This window comes from Helicoverpa zea, chromosome 5 (genome assembly GCF_022581195.2).
Source record: "Helicoverpa zea isolate HzStark_Cry1AcR chromosome 5, ilHelZeax1.1, whole genome shotgun sequence".
NCBI classification, from domain to species: domain Eukaryota; kingdom Metazoa; phylum Arthropoda; class Insecta; order Lepidoptera; family Noctuidae; genus Helicoverpa; species Helicoverpa zea.
Genome location: NC_061456.1, coordinates 12,324,038 through 12,343,563, shown reverse-complemented (window position 1 = coordinate 12,343,563; position 19,526 = coordinate 12,324,038). Strand labels below are relative to the sequence as shown.

Sequence of the window (19,526 nt, the reverse complement as noted above, 5' to 3'; positions counted from 1 at the left end):
ATTATTATTTTTTATTTTATTCCACTTCCATTTCCGCACTTTATCTAAAACTAAGATGAGTAAAAAATATAGGCTGTTTATGGCATATAAACAGCCCATATTTTTTTGCCCGATGGATGTACGAATCACTAACCTATTGAGGCGCCAGAAGTGCTTGAATACTCAGCGGTGCCTGGATCTAAGAAAGTTCGATGTAACTGGTGGTGTCTTCTCTCTAATAATGAACAATTCTATTTTGTTAGAAGTTACAGAAAGTGCGAAAATCACGAAAAGTAATTGAAAAAATCTATAAAATGTTTTATTTGATTTCGCTATAACTTTTTTCTGGCATTATATTTTTTTTTACTTCTATAACAAAAAATGTTCTATATTTAACGGGCTATCCAGCCATATAGGTCTCGTTCGTGGTGGACATTTGGACCGGAATCGCCCATTGTCCTTTGAATTACTAAATTTGACCCAAGAATAAATAATAAAACAAACGGGGTGAGCTAAATAAAACCGTTTAAAAATATGTATCCGATGCTAAAGGAAAGGTACATTCCTCAATCATTGTATCACGTATACTAATATTGTTAAATCCTTCCTTTGAGTTCTGTAAGGTCGTGAACGAACAGTAATTGTAGCTTTTAGTGTAGATTTATGAAATTATTAGTTAAGTAGGAACTTGCTATAACCCAATGTTATAATATTAAGTGTTACCAGATCTGCAACTAGTTTCAATTATTGTTTTAATAATGTATGTATGTATAATCAAAAACAAAAACGCTGCAAAGAAGAGAATAAATTATTTGGGTAATGTGTTGAATTTATTTTCTAATTTTATTCATAAAAAAAATATCCCTGACGGCACTTTAACCACATCACTACAATTTCATCATCGTCATCATTGTCTCAGTTATAGGCTGTCCACTGCTGAACATAGGCCTCCCCCTTAGATCTCCACAGATACCGGTTGGAAGCGACCTGCATCCAGCGTCTTCCGGCAACCTTTATAAGGTCGTCTGTCCATCTTGTTGGTGGACATCTTACGCTGCGCTTGCTAGTCCGTGGCTCTACTCTAGCACTTTTTCCACTACATATGGCAGATTAACTCCCTTATTCGTTACAACCATGTTAGTCATTTCATCGAAATGTGAGCTTGTAGCTAACACGCTGTTACCTTTTATTTTAAATCATAAAGGACATCTAGCAGATGTATCATCTGAAAGAATGCGAATATCAACAGCAGAGAAAGTTCTATTTCTTCAAGGTTTGAAGGCATGTCTTTGAAAATAGGTTGGGTTTTATGGATAGGTGACTATTGTCTTAATATACTACAGCCCGTCCAGTCTTTGCCTTTAGAGAGCTGGTGAAAATGTCATTACATTGGACTTGATTGGGAGTTCATAATGACTTGATGGGATTGAAAGTGCATGATCTCCTCCGAGAAGTGAACATGTTGTCTTGTGACCATACCTGGTGGTCAAAATATTTTTTGTAAAACAAAAATAGGTAATAACTAGATACCATATGAAGCAAAAGTTTCTATTTCAAGTTGGTCTTTGCAGGCTCTTATGAAAAGTCAGATACTACACGTAGTTGCATGGCTCGAAAAATTGAATCCCATGGAGAACAGCCGGCAAGAAACTCTATGAAAAAATTTAAAAACTATTTCTTTAACAAATGCTCGGTTATAATGATGAGGCAGAAGAGTAAGAATAAGATAGGATCTTTAAAATATTCATATTCACAAATGTACCCACCCGGAACCTATATGTTATGAGATAATATTTTCGTTGTTTTGATTTTTAAAAATCATTCATAGAGCCAAAAGTCAATTAGACGTAAAAGACAAACGAGCAATGAAAGATTTGCTTTTCAAGATTCTTAAACTCCAGAAATTAAGGAAACCGCAAAATGAGAAATGTGGGTTTGGATGTTTGTTACTTATTCATGCTTTAATTGCTGAACGTGTTTTACTGAATTAGGCTCCTTTTTCTCGCGGGTCAGACGCGGGTGAAACCATCGAAAAGCAGTGCAGAGCTCTTCGCGGGTGTAAGGTAGACAATATAATATAACACGGTTAAAAACAAGCATTTTGTTATGTATACCTTTAGTGTGTATTTTGTTATGTATGTATTTCAAGAGGTATGGTAAACGACACTTCATTATTAGAAATAACATTTATTTTCATAATTGAAATTCAAGGTTTACAAATAATTATGCAAAAGAATATTCATCGCGGATGAACTGCTTTCATGACTATCATAGTGCGATTGTTTTTATAGGTAGGAGAAAAATTATGAGAAATGATCCACCAAACCAAAATGAACCACAGCGGGAAAGCCGCTATGGTCGTAGCGATAAAATGTCAGACTCTAACACGCACCCATTTTCTCGGAGCCTTTTGTGTTCTAAGACTGCAGTAGCTCTTTCGAACAATACTGAATCTCGAGCTTTGATTCTAAGGACTTCACTTTGATTCAATACTCTTATATGTTAGATGGATATACCTTAGATGGGGCAGAAGGCATCCACACATCTTAAGACTTTAAGGAGCCGCTACAAATTACGCTAACATCTCTTTGATGCTCGCTTGGAACACACACGAACCCTAGTTGACCCAGACTTATTTTTGTTAGACTTACGGTGAGGGTTAGGGAACCTAAATAAGTTTAAGTATACATTATCATTCCTTAACCTAGCTACAGCTACAGTATTAGTATTCAAACTACAATTACTCACTAAACAGTTATAAAATTAAACTAACAAAATTACGGAATCGGACAATGACACTTAGTTAAAATTTAGATTAAGTTAAATATTAGGTTCTAATGGACATACTAACGATGAATCAGCAGTAAAAGCTATCAAAAATTATATCAGTAGAAAAAATTTCTAAAATACTTTTTATAGAATAATATATTGTCGAGACTGGTGGGCTCGGTCGAAAGATCGAGAAGTGTGGAAGCAAGATGGGGAGGCCTTTGCCCAGCAGTTGGACAGTATGGGCTAAAAATAATAATAATAATATATTTATTAAACCAACACTTAAAAGTAATGTTGAAATAGGTGAACCCAGTCCATCTTTGATGTCATTACGATATGTTTTTTTCCTAGATTCTAGAACAAAGTGCATTCAGTGTTCTAAAAACAATGACTAAACATATTGCTTAAAATCATTCCTGGGTTCAAAACCAGGACTCAAGCGCATGTATAAAAAACCAAGTCCGATACACACTGGGCCATCATTCTTTTAGTCTCCCCCAAGTAGAAAGAATTCATTTACCTATATAATTTTAATGTAAAGTCAATTATTTTAATTATCCCCATTAACAAATTAGATAAAGGTATTTAGTCATACCAGTTACTTAATATACAGTTATAATACAATTAACAGAACATAAATTGCAACCGCCAAAATAATTTGGATATTTTAAAATTTTGATTTGCACTGTCTGACTTTGGTGACCTTATCGGGAATATTTTTGCAAATCACTGTTGAGTTACCCTCTAACGGTACGCGGAAACGGTTTTTTTTTTCGTAACATTAGTATGTGGTAGAAATAAACTGATTTCATTTGTTTCTTTTTAATTAGTTGTGATTGCGCGGGCGCAGAAAGCAGAGGTGTAAGAAGACAGGCGTGGTCACGCTTCATTTGTTTTTCAAAATGGCGGGATTAATTGATAGTATAGTCGACAAATATAATTATGTGATCCATGATTTGGCTGGTGAGTTTGTTTGTTTACTTTTTATTATTAATATTATATGGAAAATTAAAATTTTAATATTCATAAATTTAATAGCGTTGCAAAAGTTTCGTGCCTATGTATTCGAATTGTTCATGTATTGGAATTCAAATTAAACTTTACTTAACTTTTTTAGTTTTGGTAGATCCTCAAAAGGACTTGAACATCTTATTTAAAGATAACATTCTTTTTTCTGAAAGTTTACTGATGAGCGAAGTTTTATGTTCAAGAATTTCGAAGTTTTCGCAACCAAACTTATTATTTTTTATTCATTTATATTTATTTGATTTTACTACTGGAATGTTTACTTGGGAAGTCTTATTTTACGTAATTATATTTGTTTATAATAAAAAAGGAACTTATCTTTTATTTTTTTAACTATAAAAAAGTATTTTTTGACTTTTTCAGATCCCAGAACGGCGGACTGGTGGGGTGTATCAAACCCCTTCGTAGTGCTATCAATTACATCTTCATACCTGTTCTTCTGCAAATACCTTGGGCCAAAGCTTATGGAAAACAGGCCACCTTTCGTCTTGAAGACGCCTCTGCTGCTGTATAATATCTTTCAAGTCCTGTTTAGCATATTTTTGGTATATGAGGTAAGGATTTTTTTGTTTATTCTTATCTAAGTAGTTTATTCACATCATAACTGTAAAAATTTCCATCATGACAACCTCGACGGTGCAATGGTCACCATGCCGGACTGCCGAACCTGAGGTCTCGGGTTCGATTCCCGGTTCGGTCGACATATGTGTGATGAGCATGCTTGTTGGCTGTGGTCTGGGTTGTGTTAGCACCCATAGCACAAGTTAATTAATAACTTACTTTACTTTACTTACCATGGGGCTAACCGACCGTGTGTGAAAAGTGCCCCGTCATTATTTATTATTTATTTATAACTCTATCGGGTCTATCTGTAAGACAGACTGAATGGACTTTCATGCCAATATATAAATTATGACCATTTAGGATCCCGGTTGCATCTGTCAGTCAAGTGGTTGCTATTTCGGTTTTAAGTAACTTTCACAAACAGCCAAGGAATAGAATGTTGGCCAGTTTTTTTTTATTGTTTTTCATTGATTTGCTTGCTTTGAGTTTTTACTGGGCAGAAGAAGTAAACAACAAATATTGACCCTTTATATCATACATAAACAGTATGGAAACCAACCTTCTGAATAACATAAGACATTCAAATATCTATGACGGAATAGATTTAGCACACGACTTGTTCCGCGATCCAACGAAACTACTACTGGCTCCTGGAAAGCCTCTCTTAGTCCCCGGCATCTGGTACCCTGGACCTCCCAGCTCAATGCAAATTACATTTCAATTAGTTTTAGTAACTTTTTACTAAGGTTATTTTGACTAAAGTAAAGATTCGTTTCTGCTCCAAACTTTGATTAAATACACTCGCATACAAACTAAAAACTGTATTCTTCACAGTCAGAGATCGGTTCAGCAGTTCAAGAGCTTATTGCATAAACACACAAACCCACATTTACGTCATTATCATAAATTCAAGTTATAGATAGTGTAAACTGATAAGATATCGATCAATGATCACGCTGCATCCATTGCCGTTGATAGATGGCGTCCGTTCGAGATCGCCTTACGATGGCACGTACGATAGATAGTGGAATTCCGAGAGATAAATTATTATGATTTGTTTGGAGACTGACGAATTTTCATCATCAGGCTTTCTTGGTACAGTGGTGTAGGAACAAACAGTTTAGTAAATCAAGCTACTCCCTTCTACTACTTTGGTCGCATCGGTACTAAGATTTGGCATCATATTTTGGGGAAATTGTAGCCTGAGAGAGCAGGTGTTCAAATCTCAGAAACGCTGTTTAAGGGCAATGTGTAATTTAAAAGTAACAGACAGCTGCGTACCTATGTTTAAGTCCCTAAAGATACTAACATTTCCATCATTATTTATCTTTGAAACTGCAGTTTTTGTAAAATCTAATATGCACCTATTTATTAAAGTATCTGATAACAGCACTAGGCCAATAAGGAAACAATATAAAAACAAGTTACATGTTATTAGATATGATACTGCCTTATTAAGGAAAAGTCTTTTATGTATGGGCCCAACAATATTTAACAAAATACCGGATAGGTTAAAAACAGAAACTATTGTACTGTTTAAAAAGAAATTGTTAGACTTATTAATTAATAAATGTTATTATTCAATTTGCGATTTTTTGACTGACAAGAACCTCAGCTAATTTGAAATAATAATGTATTCTTTAAATTTATAATAATTGTAAATGTAACAGTTAATTAATCTTGACATTAACTCTGTATCTGTTTTTTATTTTGACATATATTTTTTATTTTTTTTCATTTAATTTTATATTGACATTTTTAAACGCATGCAATCTGTAGACGAATGTATTAATACTATCATGATTATTGCCTAAATGTATGTTGATTACCTACTTAAACTGTTTGCATGCCTATTAAAGGTAGAAAATATAAGGAGCACTAAATCACTATGTAGAACAACTGTATCATGTACCTATTTTCTATGCAAATAAAGATCTATTCTATTCTATTCTATTCTCCAATCGGTACTTTTTTGTCAATCAACTTTGAACTTTATACTAAAGAGATTAAGTTGAAAATCGATTAATGTTTGACGGATTGTGGTAGTGTGATATGCTGGCGTCCGTGTCCATAGGTTAGAGAAGTCATAACTAGATGTAGATAAATTAATTACATACTGGGTTACCATTGGGCTATAGGGTTACCCGGGTACCTGGGTGGAAGAAGCCAGACAAGCGTCACTGTATACAAAATATTGCTACTCAGCTGCATCTGGTTGGACTGCAAGCCAACCGCAACATAGTTGGGAAAAAGCTAGGCAGATGAAAAATGAGATCATAAAGCTCAGAATCAGAAAATAAATTTTGTCGATTTGTATAAAATTTTGCCTTTTTGTTATATATTCAAATTCATTATTTTTTTGTAAATACATAATCTGAATATTCAAACTAATTCACTGTAAACATTCCAGTACAATCGGGAATATAACAGTATTACGTCTAATATAAATAAAAAAAAAGACAATGACTTACAATATTTAAAATGACACGTATTCTAGGTTCTTTTAGGGTCCAAAGTTTCACTTTTAATGTTGTTTTAATTAAACAAGTAATTCAGCAATTTTGAACTTGACCTTACCTATAGCCGTATCATTAATATGTATTAATGAATAAAATGGACAATAGATTATTGCGCTGGCGACCTCTAGACCAATGAGGCAGAAAAAGGTAGATCAGATAGAATTAAATTTATGAATGTATGGCCGTACCTACCAACTAAATCATTGATTCGGCTGAAAATGTGAACGGGCTGAAATCGCTTTGTGAGTTTTAGCATCTTTCACAAAGTAGCCCGGAGCATGGAAATTGGTGATAAATACACCCGTGCATCGGAGAGCACGTAAATGTCAGTCCTGCACCTGATCTCTCCACAGTCATGTCGGATTGCCGTCCCATGAGGCTATGAGAATGAAGGAATAATGAGTGCACCTGTGTCTACGCAAATGCTTGTGCCCTATAATATGCCCGCGCAACTGGCTGATCTCCTTATATGAGAATAGCCGCCGTGGCGAATAATCGGCTAGTAGGAAATCATCATAGGCTACAGCCTGAAACGCCTTTGGAGATTTCCCTCCGGTTATATTAATTATATTCTCTTTGTTTTCAGGGTAGCGTCATTATATTAGATGGGAAATATAGCGTAGCGTGTGAAGAGATTGATTACACTGTCAATCCCAGATCAATGAGGGTAAGTTTTATTTTTATTATTTTACTTTAAATCAATCTTACTCATAAGTATTAAAATCAGATAGGATACGAATAAAATGAATCTATTGCATTTTCCATGATGCTATCCCCATTAATTGCTTTTAGGTGTATTTTTTACAGAAATATAAAAAAAGCTCTAAACATAGTTTAAGATAATGTTGAAATTATATCTTTTAGGCCTACTTTTAGATAGATAGATACTTTTTGCCTAGATTCTAAATATCTTTTTTTTTTTTTTTCAAAAAGATTAATACAAAATATTTGTATTTCCAGCTGGCTGGTGCAATATGGTACTACTTCTTCGCGAAAATCACAGAACTTATGGACACAATATTCTTCGTACTAAGGAAGAAATACAACCAAGTGACATTCCTTCATGTCTACCATCACACCATTATGTCCTTGGTCGTATGGATGGGAGTCAAATATTTCCCAGGTAAAGTACACTTAATTAATAAAAGAAATGGTAATTAAGCACCTAAAAGTCTACGAAATTGCACTTAAATGTTAAACTTATGCATCCATTGTAGTCCATAATAACAAATGTCTAGCCTTTTCGCAACCATGTTGGGGTCGGCTTCCAGTCTAACCAAATGTACCAGCTGAGTACCAGTGTTTTACATTAAGCGACTGCCTGTCTGCCCTCCTCAGCCCAGTTACCTGTGTTATTCGATACCCTTTCATAAAACAGGTTGTCAAACTCTCTGACCTCTGAGTACCCATAACTACTACCAAAGTTGTCCAAACAACAGTCGGGATCCACCAATTTATCGTGCTCAAAAACAAAGGAACTAATCATCATCTGCTCAACCTTTTCCCAACTACATATGTTGGGGTCGGCATCCAGCCTAGTACCGGTGTTTTACAAGTAGTGACTTGGAGTAACTAAATATAATAAATATATGTTCGTTCTTCGTTCCAGGTGGTCACACAGCCATAATGGGTTACCTGAACTCCATAGTCCATGTTATCATGTACTCATACTACCTAATCTCAAGCCTTGGACCTGAGTACCAGAAGTATGTGTGGTGGAAGAAACATGTCACTATGATACAGTTGGTGAGTTGGATCTACTTTTTTGTTATTATCCCTTCCAGAAATTTGTCAAATTATTAGCATTGCCATTCAACGTGGCATTGCAGCCAGTCTTCTGGGCACGTTTCCGGAGGACAGTGATGCGGAGGAATACTTCGACGCCTAATCGATGTTCTTTTATATACATATGTTTTATGTTTTGTATATAGTATTTTATTTTTAGTTTTGTATAAAGATAAGTAGTTTAAGTTTGTATATATATATATAGTGTGTACATATTGAACACAAAATAAAAATATATAAAAGCCTTCCAGAATGACTGAGCAAGTTGAGATTTTCAATTTAGAGTTTTATAAGATAGATGTTCCAGATAGAAATTTTAATGGCATTTCAAGCTTTGATTTGCTTTATTAATAGTTTATTGGTCGTACTTTTAAATTACATTGTGCAGAATTATTTAGTTTTTTTTGTATATGTATTTTTTTAGGTTTGATTTATCACCTTTTTGTTTATAATCTCTATCGTGGCCTTGTAATCTGTATCATCCTAATTCTTCTTTCCAGATCCAATTCTCCATCATCTTCGTTCACAACGCTGCCGTCTTCTTCTACGAATGCAACTTCCCTAAAGTCCTCAACATTCTTTGCATCACAAACTCCGTGGCCTTCATGTACATGTTCGGTAACTTCTACATCCAAAGCTACAACAAGAACAAAAGGGACAAAAAGGAATTAGAAGCCAAGAAAGTCACGCCCATTTCGAGCAAAGTCAACCGAGAAAGTTCGAGAAGGAAAGTTGTTGAGAAATCACGATAACGACCGTTTTTTTTGTCGACTGCTAATAAATAATGCGCCCTACAATGTAGTGTAATTTGTTCCTAAGTTTTGATATACGTAAGGCTGCCTTTTAAGTTCTGTCGTTTGGTAACCTCCCGCGATTTTTAAAAATATATATATATGCTATTTGAATCTTTTTGAATTTAGAATTCGAAAACAAAAGAATGTTTTTAAATAGGTCGAATAGTTTTATTGTATCGTCCATTCAAAGGTGACAGGTCGGTTGCAAAAATGGAAATGTGTAAGGAAAATTTGAGTGCGATAATTTTCTACAACTTTAAAAGGGGATTGTCGCGACTTCAGTACTAGAAAGAGATTAATTCTGTATTTAGTGATGTAGCACCATTCCTTAGGACCGCAGAACGCTGATATTTAGAATTTCAACCTGGGCACTCTAGCTTCAGTGACAAGCCTCGTGAAGGTCGTCCAAAAACCGCCATGATGCAAGTTTATATCGAGGCTGTGCGGCAGCTAATCCTCGCAGACGGACATGTAGCATATGGTGAAATAGAGGCATCCGTGGGCATTTCAGGGACCACAGTCAAAAATATCCTACACGAAGAACTTGGCGTAAGATAGATGATCTCTCCATGGATACCACATTTTCTTAGCGACGACCAAGAAACAGCCCTAGTAAGTTGGTGACGTCAAACTCTGCAGCGATTCGACCGAGGAGAGTCAAAGCAGGTCTATGATATAGTTAGTGATAACAAGTCCTGGATATACGCTTATGATCCGGATTCTAAGCAGCAGTCAGCTGTCTAGGTCTTCCAAGACTAGCCAAAACCGACAAAAGTCGTACGCTCGAAAAGCACTTAAAAAAAAAATTGTTGTCTCGTTTTTGGCAAAGGGTGATCGTGTCGCACTATTGTACTAAAATATCGCGACATGGTTACCGCTGACTCGTATACCATTGTTTGTTTGCCAAAAGTCATCACCGAATTCAGAAAAAACTATCCAAGACTTCGAATGATACTGCACCATGACAATGCAAGTTCGCGCACCGCCCGCCAAACACCGATGTTTTTGAGTTCCCAAAATGTTGTAATATTGGATCATCCACCTTACAGCTGTAACTTAAGCACTAATGATTTTAATACATTAACCAAAATTAAGAAAATTCTTCGTGGACTACCTTTCAGCACACCTGAAGAAGCTGTTGACGTATACAAATCGGCCGTTTTGACTACCCCCACTTTGGAATGGACAAAATATTTAAAAACTGATTTGAATGCATGCAAAAGTGCATTAAATATCGCTAAGTATTCTTAAAAAAATAATAAACGGTAATAACCTATTGGATTATCTATACTTATTTCAAACGACACAACTTAAAAGGCAGCCCTCGTATATGATATCTTTTGTTTTTCAATGATGATAATATTGGACCTGTTTGTGAAAATGAAGTTATCTCTACGCAAAGAAAATTTTGTGGATTGAATAAATGAAACTTTTACTGTTTTTTTGTTATGTTTTACTTATTCTAATATACAAAGATTTGAAAATAACATCTTTTTTTTCATAGATGATACGTTACCTTTTTTTTTTCCGACGTCAAAAATCATCAAATGACCCCTCCCGCTGTGGGTTAGCAGCGGTGAGGGAGTGTCAGACTCTTACTGACTAAAAACCGTCGTGTTCCGTCATAGGCCTTTTATGTACCAGGGCCGCGGTATCTCTTTCGAACAACCCGCAGCCCCGGATGATACGTTACCTTACGCTTGAAACATCAGCCTTTTTATTGTAACACAGAGAACAAAATGAGGATCTCTGCTGATTTTCACAAGATGTTTTCTTTTACTTTTACTCAGTCATGGCTGTCCAAGCTTAAGCCAATAGGTCACCATCACCGTGATGTTTTATAACGATGTGCAATTTTCTGAGAATTACCGAAATACTGAGACTTTTGTCACTGATTTGAAGAAGCATATCATAATTTTCTTGTTTATGAACTTTGCATGAGAGACTAGTTACGATTTCCTTCTCTATGAAAATTGATAGAAACTATACTCTAGCCCTGAATTTTGAACTACTTTGAACAATAGTTTCTCTGATTTTTTTTATTACAATTAAAATTGAAGAAGGTATAAAGCCGTATTTTGCAGTAGCACACGCATCCTGGGGAAAATACTAAGGCATTCAAATACATAGCCTGATACATAAATCAATTAGGTACCTATTCAACAATAATTTTCAAACCCTGCCTAAGAGTTCGCGGTTATTTTACAAGGACATCGCGAAAAGGCTTGTCGACGCTTCGCGTGACCAGAGGGCTGGCTTATTCTTTGGACAAAGAATTAGCATTGCCATTCAACGTGGCAATGCAGCCAGTCTTCTGGGCACGTTTCCGGAGGACAGTGATGCGGAGGAATACTTTGACGCCTGATCGATGCCCTTTTATTATGTTAAGAATAAGTGTAAGGTAAGTAGTTTAAGTTTGTATATACAAGCTGTTGATTTGCATCCGTGCCATATTCAAGGAGGTAATTATGCTAATGATTCTCGACCCAAATCAATAAAAAAATTGGTACGTATTTTTTTTTCTTATTTTTTTTTTCGGAATTCCGTAAATGTCATCTAGCCTTATTTAAACTTGGCGCGTATGTTACTGGCGTTAAAACCGTGCTGCACCCTCACACAAACACAAACACAAAGCATACGCAACGATCACTCATAAATTTCATTCATAAAATTGGATTACTTCGGAAATACCACGACATTACAATGACAAAAAAAGCAGTACATATTAGTTATTTCCCGTCTACTGTAATTCCAATCGATTATTTACGTATTGTATGTCCTCCTCCTGAGCTACGGCACAAATGCAAATCAACACCTTGTATGTATAGTGTGTACATTGTATAAAATAAAAACTATACTGCCTAAGATAAGTGCATTAAAAAACAACTGACTAACTAACTTTGACGCTTTTAAAATCAGTAGACACCTTTATTCTTTTTCAGACCTTCGGACTTGCAAAATTGTTTGTTCTTTTAAATTACTTTGTAAATAATTATGCATGTACTGCGTGAATTTCACGAGGTTATCACGAAGTTATCACGTTTATTCAACTGTATTTTATTCTAAAACAAAATTAATAATTTATTAATTAAAGCTACAATCAAAATGCCACAATTAGCAACTCTGTATTTTGCGATGATACTAGCACAAAAGGCTTCGTTAAAATTATGCCTGATTTAATGGTAAGAATTATTTTTCAAGTCCAGATGACTTGAAAAATAGTTAGGTTCACCCAATAAGATTGGGGTCGGCTTCCCATCTAACTAGGTTCATTCGAGTAGAAGTACAGTGACTATCCATCTGACCTGCTGCACAACTCTGCAAAAGTTACTCCGGCCATGGTACACAAAGAGCTCCAAGAAGGAACAAGGTGGGCTTTAGTCAGTGTAAGTTCCGATGTAACCTGCGATTTTATCTATACTAATATTATAAAGCTGAAGAGTTTGTTTGTTTGTTTGACGCGCTAATCTCAGGAACTACTGGCCCGATTTGAAAATTTTTTTCAGTGTTAGATAGCCCATTTATCGAGAAGGCTATAGGCTACTTTTTTATTCCGGTACGGGAAGTAGTTCCCACGGATGCGGGTGAAACCGCTGGCAAAAGCTAGTACCTAAATTAGAAACTCTGAGTCCAGTGTTCTTTAATCCTATTTTGTTTACTGAAAAATCGGATCATCTACTCGCATTCACGTCACAATTAAAAGTTCCATTTTATTATGACGTTTATGTGATTTTCGGGTTCACTCAGTCCAAAACCCACAATGTTGAATCGGGCAAATTAAACACAAAATTGCATTCACGTATAGGTTCAAATAGGTCAGTTAATTAAATCAATTAGGGATGTATGCACTTTTATTTTTAGGTGTCAAAAAGGTAGGGTTTGTGTACCTACACATTATATTGATATGTATGAATGTTTCGTGATGGTTTGAATGGGTTACATAGCAAGGAGGGTTTATGTGAGGAAAAGTATGATGATCCGGGTCCATAGATCATTCGAGCGACTCTGCTCCTCTCCAGAAAAAATAATATAATTCAGATGTGGTCTTTAAGTATGAAACTTATAAAATACGCTTTACAAGGGCAGCATAAGTTAGTTATAATTATATAACTACATTTTAACTAGGATTCCATAGTTTTACATGTTTTCTTAAATTCTCTGCCCATAGTGTTTTCAGATAGATGTAAATGTGATACCATGGCCTGATAGACCAACAGATGAAGAATATAAAATATTACAATGTACGGAATACTCCGCAAATTATGTGAACGTAATAAATAAATACCTAATAATACAAATTAATTAATTTTAAGTAAATCACGTAACAAGGAATTAGAATAACAATTATACTTTTAAAATTTTACTTTTAATTTGGTTTTTGCGTCCTTTGTTCGGCGTATTTAGTTAAAGTAGGTGGTTAAACCTACTGTAGTGGATAGATTTTTTCTTTAAGTTTTATTTTTAATTTTAATCAAAGTTAAGGGGATCTTAACAATGAGGGAGATTGTGAATAGTGTTTTGGGTGCATATAATTATGTGTTCGATGAATTGGCAGGTAAGTGTTTACATAATCATATTCATCGTATTACTTAGAATTTCACGTAATTTTTTTATAGTATGGTAGCTACCTACTAATAAATTCTTCGAACATGATCATGATTACATTAGTGCATTTTAAACGAAAAATTGGCAAGATTAAGTTTTGAGATTTAGTTGTAAATTGCACTCTGTGGAAAACAGCTGAAATTACACAAAAATGGCATCACGGCTTATTTGAATAAACATTATTTACGTAACGCAGGTCATCTAATTTAATCACTATTTTGCTTCGTTATTCTTTTTAAAATATACTATTATTTATATTTCATTTGTTTTTTTTTTTTTTTATCTTTATCCTCAGATCCCAGAACAAAACATCTCCCATTAATAGCAAGTCCTATACCAGTTATCGTCACAGTGATTGCATACCTTAAGTTCTGCACGAACTATGGACCACGTTTCATGAAGGATCGAAAACCCTTTGAGCTGAAAACCCCGATAATGTTATACAATCTATTTCAAGTATTCTTGAGTATATATTTATTTCAGTCGGTCAGTATCTATTATTTGCTTTATGACTGCTAATATTACTATTAACCAGCTGCTCCCTGCAGTTTCACCCTCGTTCCGGGAATCCCGTACCCGGATAAAACGTTACAAGGCAATAGTTTCGCTTTCCAACAGTGAAATAATTTTTGAAAGTATAGATATACATGTTAGTAAGTATTTATGCTAGACACATCTTAGGTTCTCAGTCTATTAAAATAAAAAGAAGAGGTAGGTATATGAAGAAACTATAATGTCAATCATAAAATATCGCCAGTAAACCAGAATTACTTCATGACATTAGTGGAATACACAATGCAAACTAGGTGGTTATACTATATGCAAACAATATATAAAACGTCTAGTCACGTGTTTCTGTACTAGCAATACCGAAACTATAAGCCGTAGGTCATGGATCAAACGTGGCATTAATTTGAAACTAGCTGAACCCCGCGGTTTTACCCACATTGTGGAACCACTTCACGTTAACGTAGTTGTCTTCTCACAATTATATAATATGGACCTTCTCCCAAAATAAGACGATCATATATTATAAAAAGTTAAAAGTAGTCTCTCTGTCCTTTTTCAGGCTCTAGTTTATGTATGTACCTAAAAAATTTCATTTATTTTATTTTATTGGGAAGAGACAACAAACAGCTACATTGTAAATAGTGAACACAGGCATTATAAACTAAAATAGATGTAACAATGCAACCCACAACGTTATCCACAAATTAATAAAAATATATAGAGACATAAAAGTTAAGCTAAAGTTAGAAGACTAAAAAAAAAATACAAAGACAGACAAAAATACATACTCAAACAATACTGGGAATAAACTTTATTTAAATAGGTTTACTGATTTTGGCGTGAAAACGTGACAAGCAGACATACCTAATTAGTTTTGCATTTACATTTATTGTAATGTACCTTTGTATGTACTAAGTACTTTGGCTATTTTATATTTTGAAATCAATGCTGTGTGCATTTACACACGAACAATGATACCCCGGGATTCACATAGATTTATGCCTATAGGTACGTTAAATTCATTATTACCTACATTAACAACCAAAGAAATATTTATTTATTTATTAAAGGGTTTACCAACAGCTTCTGTGTAGATAAAGCTTAGAGTACAATTTTTGTTATTACTAGGACTAACACAGTCGCCAATTCTAGGTTAACCAACATAAAATAAATAATGATAAAATTTAAACTAGAAAATTATACAAAACAAAAAAACACTTCTTATTAAAATTAAAGTAAAACTAAAATTGTTGCAATAAATAAAACATAATCTTATGATAAACAAAAACAACTGTCTTAGAAATACTTACAACTTATAAAACTATTTTTTGTGAGAACATCATGAGATCAAAACTCACTCATGTTCGTATACAACCGAATTTCAGAATAGTTAACTTGAAATGCCTGCTGCTATATTTAAATTATTGACACGTATATTGACACGCTCGTGTAAATAAATATGTTCAATCATATATTTAGTAGGCGCTATTTATTTATCCCGCAATGTAAAAAAGAGTTTTTTGTTATTTAGCTCAGCTAAAGAAACAGGGATGTAGGTAGGGTCTCGTTAGCAAGCTGATCTCTTGATAAAAATTCTGAGTGCTACAGGCATTATATTTCAATCTGAACCTATGGTTTCTTTTTGGTAATATTTTTGTAAACCTTTGTAAAATATTTCATGACCTTGATATTATGCATGACCTTGATTTATGTGTTTCAGGGTATCTTCTTTCTACTTTCGAAGCACAGCAATTTAGTTTGTGAACCACTTGTGGAAACCGTTGAAATTCCTAGACGGACAACTGTAAGTATCATAATTTTACCTACATAATAATCATTGTTATCGACCCAGGTAAATACCGTAAAATAGTTATTCTTGCCTTAGTAAGCACATGAACCCTTGAATTTCTCCTTTGTATCTAACCGGACGTAGCTGAGTAACAGTGCTTTAAAAGAAGCGACTATTTTCATAATTCGGATAATACGGATTCCATAATTATTTACTTCCATCCTATGGAAAAATGTTCCAGAAAAGATGACCGTATATTTATAGATGTATATATGTTTTTGAAGACTTTTTAATATTTTTTTTTTAGGTGTTTATTTAATTACATCACTCGCGTTAATCAAATTTATATACATATTTACAACACAAAAAAAAAACTTTCCTAGTAGAACAAAAAAAAAATATATATATATATATACACTATATCTAAAAGGCGTCAAAAAATTCATCCCCATCGCTGTCAACTGGGAGCGTACCCAAGAGGCTGGCAGCATTACCTCGTTGGATGGCCATGCTGATCCTTTGTCCGAGGTAATAGCCAGCCTTTTGGTCACGAGAAGCGTCAACCAGCCGCCTAGACAGGTCTTTAAATAGGGTGTGCGCATTCGGACCCCACGACCCGAGGGTTTCAACCCCAAACGGTTCGAAAATATAGTTGCCGACAAGGCCACTATATTTCCGCCGCTTGAGGTTCTCCGCAGCCGCAGCGGCAGCAGCAGCACAGCACACTTTTTGAAGACTTATTTTGATGATTACTCCAATCTTATCATTAAGTGTAATATTTTAAATTTTCAGGCGGCAATTGCAACCTGGTGGTATTTCTTCGCCAAAATGACAGAACTTCTGGACACAGTATTCTTCGTGTTGAGAAAGAAAAGCAAGCAAATTTCGACACTACACTTGTATCACCATACCATGGTGGTAATCAGCTCTTGGGGAGCTACTAAATACTTTCCACGTAAGTTATAGTTTATGTGCTGCGGGTTGTTCGAAAGAGATACCGCGGCCCTGGTACATAAAAGGCCTATGACGGAACACGACGGTTTTTAGTCAGTAAGAGTCTGACACTCCCTCACCGCTGCTAACCCACAGCGGGAGGGGTCATTTGATGATTTTTGACGTCGGAAAAAAAAAAAAAGAAAAAAGTTATAGTTTATGTTACAGTATATTATTCAGATTATGAACTTGTTTTGATTAAGGATAGAAAACATGTAAGGGTCAAAAGGTTGCAGTATATCTACGTCGTACTGTCTACTAAAAGAATGAATATCAAAATACATGCTGATAGGAAAGATCCTTTGTCCCTACAACATAATATTTAGTTATTTAAAACAGCTAAATCGACGTTGACGCTAAGAAGATGCGCATGAAACTTAACAAGAAACTTTTGGCTATCGGGTCCTGAAATCATCCTGAAAAGGAATGCACTTTTCTTAAAACATACATAAATAAATAGTAATAATAATATTCTTTCTCATTGCAGTTGGGCCTCTAATTCTAGTCGGAACCTTGAACTCCTTCGTCCATATACTGATGTACACATACTACTTCCTCGCTGGATTGGGACCCCAGTACCAAAAGTATTTGTGGTGGAAGAAGCACGTCACTATTGTTCAGTTGGTAAGGTTTTATTTTTAACAGTATTTATTTTGAATTCTGAAATATACCAAGAAAGAGGACTTTAAGAAGCAGTTTTACCAAATAAAGCCATGGTTAAATTGTTGGTCTTTGGTTAAGGCTGCCATCAACTTTGCTATTGAGAAGGTATTATTTACTGGATTCCATAGTTTTTAATCATCTCAAATAACTGTACTTCTTTTTCAAGGCTAGAAATCTTGTGTCTACTTTGGTTGTCATCAATGAAAGTACTTTGCCATCAGAAGATAGTATGTCAGCTCGTTTATCCTCTGTAACATAAACTGCCTTTTTAGGGTCGTTATTAATAGATTCATAAGCGTATTTTGTATCGTTCTAGCTATTATAAATGTTTTCTTCTCTTTTACAGGTACAATTCCTTATAGTAATAGCGCACAATGTCATAGGACTCTGCCACACGTGCGAGTACCCTAAATTCGTCCACTACTTCCTAATATTCAACACAAGTTTGCTCTTCTATATGTTCAGTAAATTCTATTACAACTCTTATATAAAAGTACGCCCAAAGAAGACTGAAGAAACTAGTGTTAAGATCAAAGAAAATTATGCTAAGAAGGGTAAAAGACTTAGCTTTGGTCAGTAAAACCGAAAATATAATTTAAAAAACTGGATTAAATATAGTATGATAGAGTTATTGGCGTGTTTGTTGTTTTATTTGTTACTAGCTACGATTTTTTTGGGACTTTACCCACCACTAGCCGTTTTCCCATGGTTTACCCGCGTCAAGTGGGAACTACTGCCCGTAACGGGATGAAATATAGTCTATGTTACTCGGGAAGAATTTAGCTTTTCAGTTTCGGGAAGAGTTCGGCTTAGTAGTGAAATACTTTTTCAAAACGCTTCAGTGCCGATACGCAGGAAGCCTTCGAAAGAGTTACCGGTCTTGATACACAAATTTCTCTAGAATAAATATGACAGGTTCTAGCCAGTAAAAGGTCTAGCTATCAAAATATTGAAATAGTAAGGTAAGGCAACCAAAGTTCCAAAAATGTACAAGTTAATTATGAAAGAGATTTCACGGTCAGGATTAGGACATTATGCTAAATGCATCATTTTAATTGAATACATTTAGAAATACCAGTGAACTTGGATTGTTATTTGACAATAACCTAATTACAAGCTGATGCAATATTAATTGTAATTTACATTGAAATCTACTTCGACTTTGATCTGGGTTCAATCACCGGCTTACAATTTTTCGTTTCAATTTCTTTTATGAACATCTGTATAGTATTTTTCTATGTTTTGAAGAGTTTTCAGAATAACAGAATGCAGCCGAGTAACAGTCTGTTAAATGGAGTGACTGCCTATTTGACTTCCTCAACTCAATTACCTTAAGCTGTGTTTAGTTTAGCCATTAAAAACACAAAAATGCTAGTCTTATAAAATATGACTATATTTCCCAAAATAATATTTTTTAAAACAGATTACATATAATGTACTCTTACGTCAAAATCCGGATAAAACTTTCGCTGTTTGTTTTGACCTTGAAATCCAAAACCACAGTATTAAATGTGATTGTTCTAAATG

At 34.7% G+C, this 19,526-nt stretch overlaps 2 protein-coding genes across 2 annotated transcripts; both read left to right on the top strand.

The window, feature by feature from the left end:
• The first annotated feature begins 3,418 nt into the window (after positions 1–3,418).
• On the top strand, positions 3,419–10,881 carry LOC124630711 (elongation of very long chain fatty acids protein AAEL008004-like). Its single transcript, XM_047164691.1, has 8 exons — positions 3,419–3,501; positions 3,582–3,714; positions 4,141–4,331; positions 7,447–7,527; positions 7,821–7,983; positions 8,470–8,606; positions 9,146–9,472; positions 10,767–10,881. Exons 2-7 carry the CDS (start codon positions 3,654–3,656, stop codon positions 9,395–9,397), a joined length of 885 nt encoding a protein of 294 aa, XP_047020647.1. The 5' UTR covers positions 3,419–3,501; positions 3,582–3,653; the 3' UTR covers positions 9,398–9,472; positions 10,767–10,881.
• Positions 10,882–13,830: 2,949 nt separating this feature from the next.
• LOC124630459 (elongation of very long chain fatty acids protein AAEL008004-like) lies at positions 13,831–18,630 on the top strand. The gene is made up of 6 exons (XM_047164371.1): positions 13,831–13,994; positions 14,340–14,530; positions 16,275–16,358; positions 17,136–17,298; positions 17,824–17,960; positions 18,346–18,630. The coding sequence occupies exons 1-6, from the start codon at positions 13,934–13,936 to the stop codon at positions 18,577–18,579; spliced, it is 870 nt and encodes a 289-aa protein (XP_047020327.1). The 5' UTR covers positions 13,831–13,933; the 3' UTR covers positions 18,580–18,630.
• The last annotated feature ends 896 nt before the right edge of the window (positions 18,631–19,526 follow it).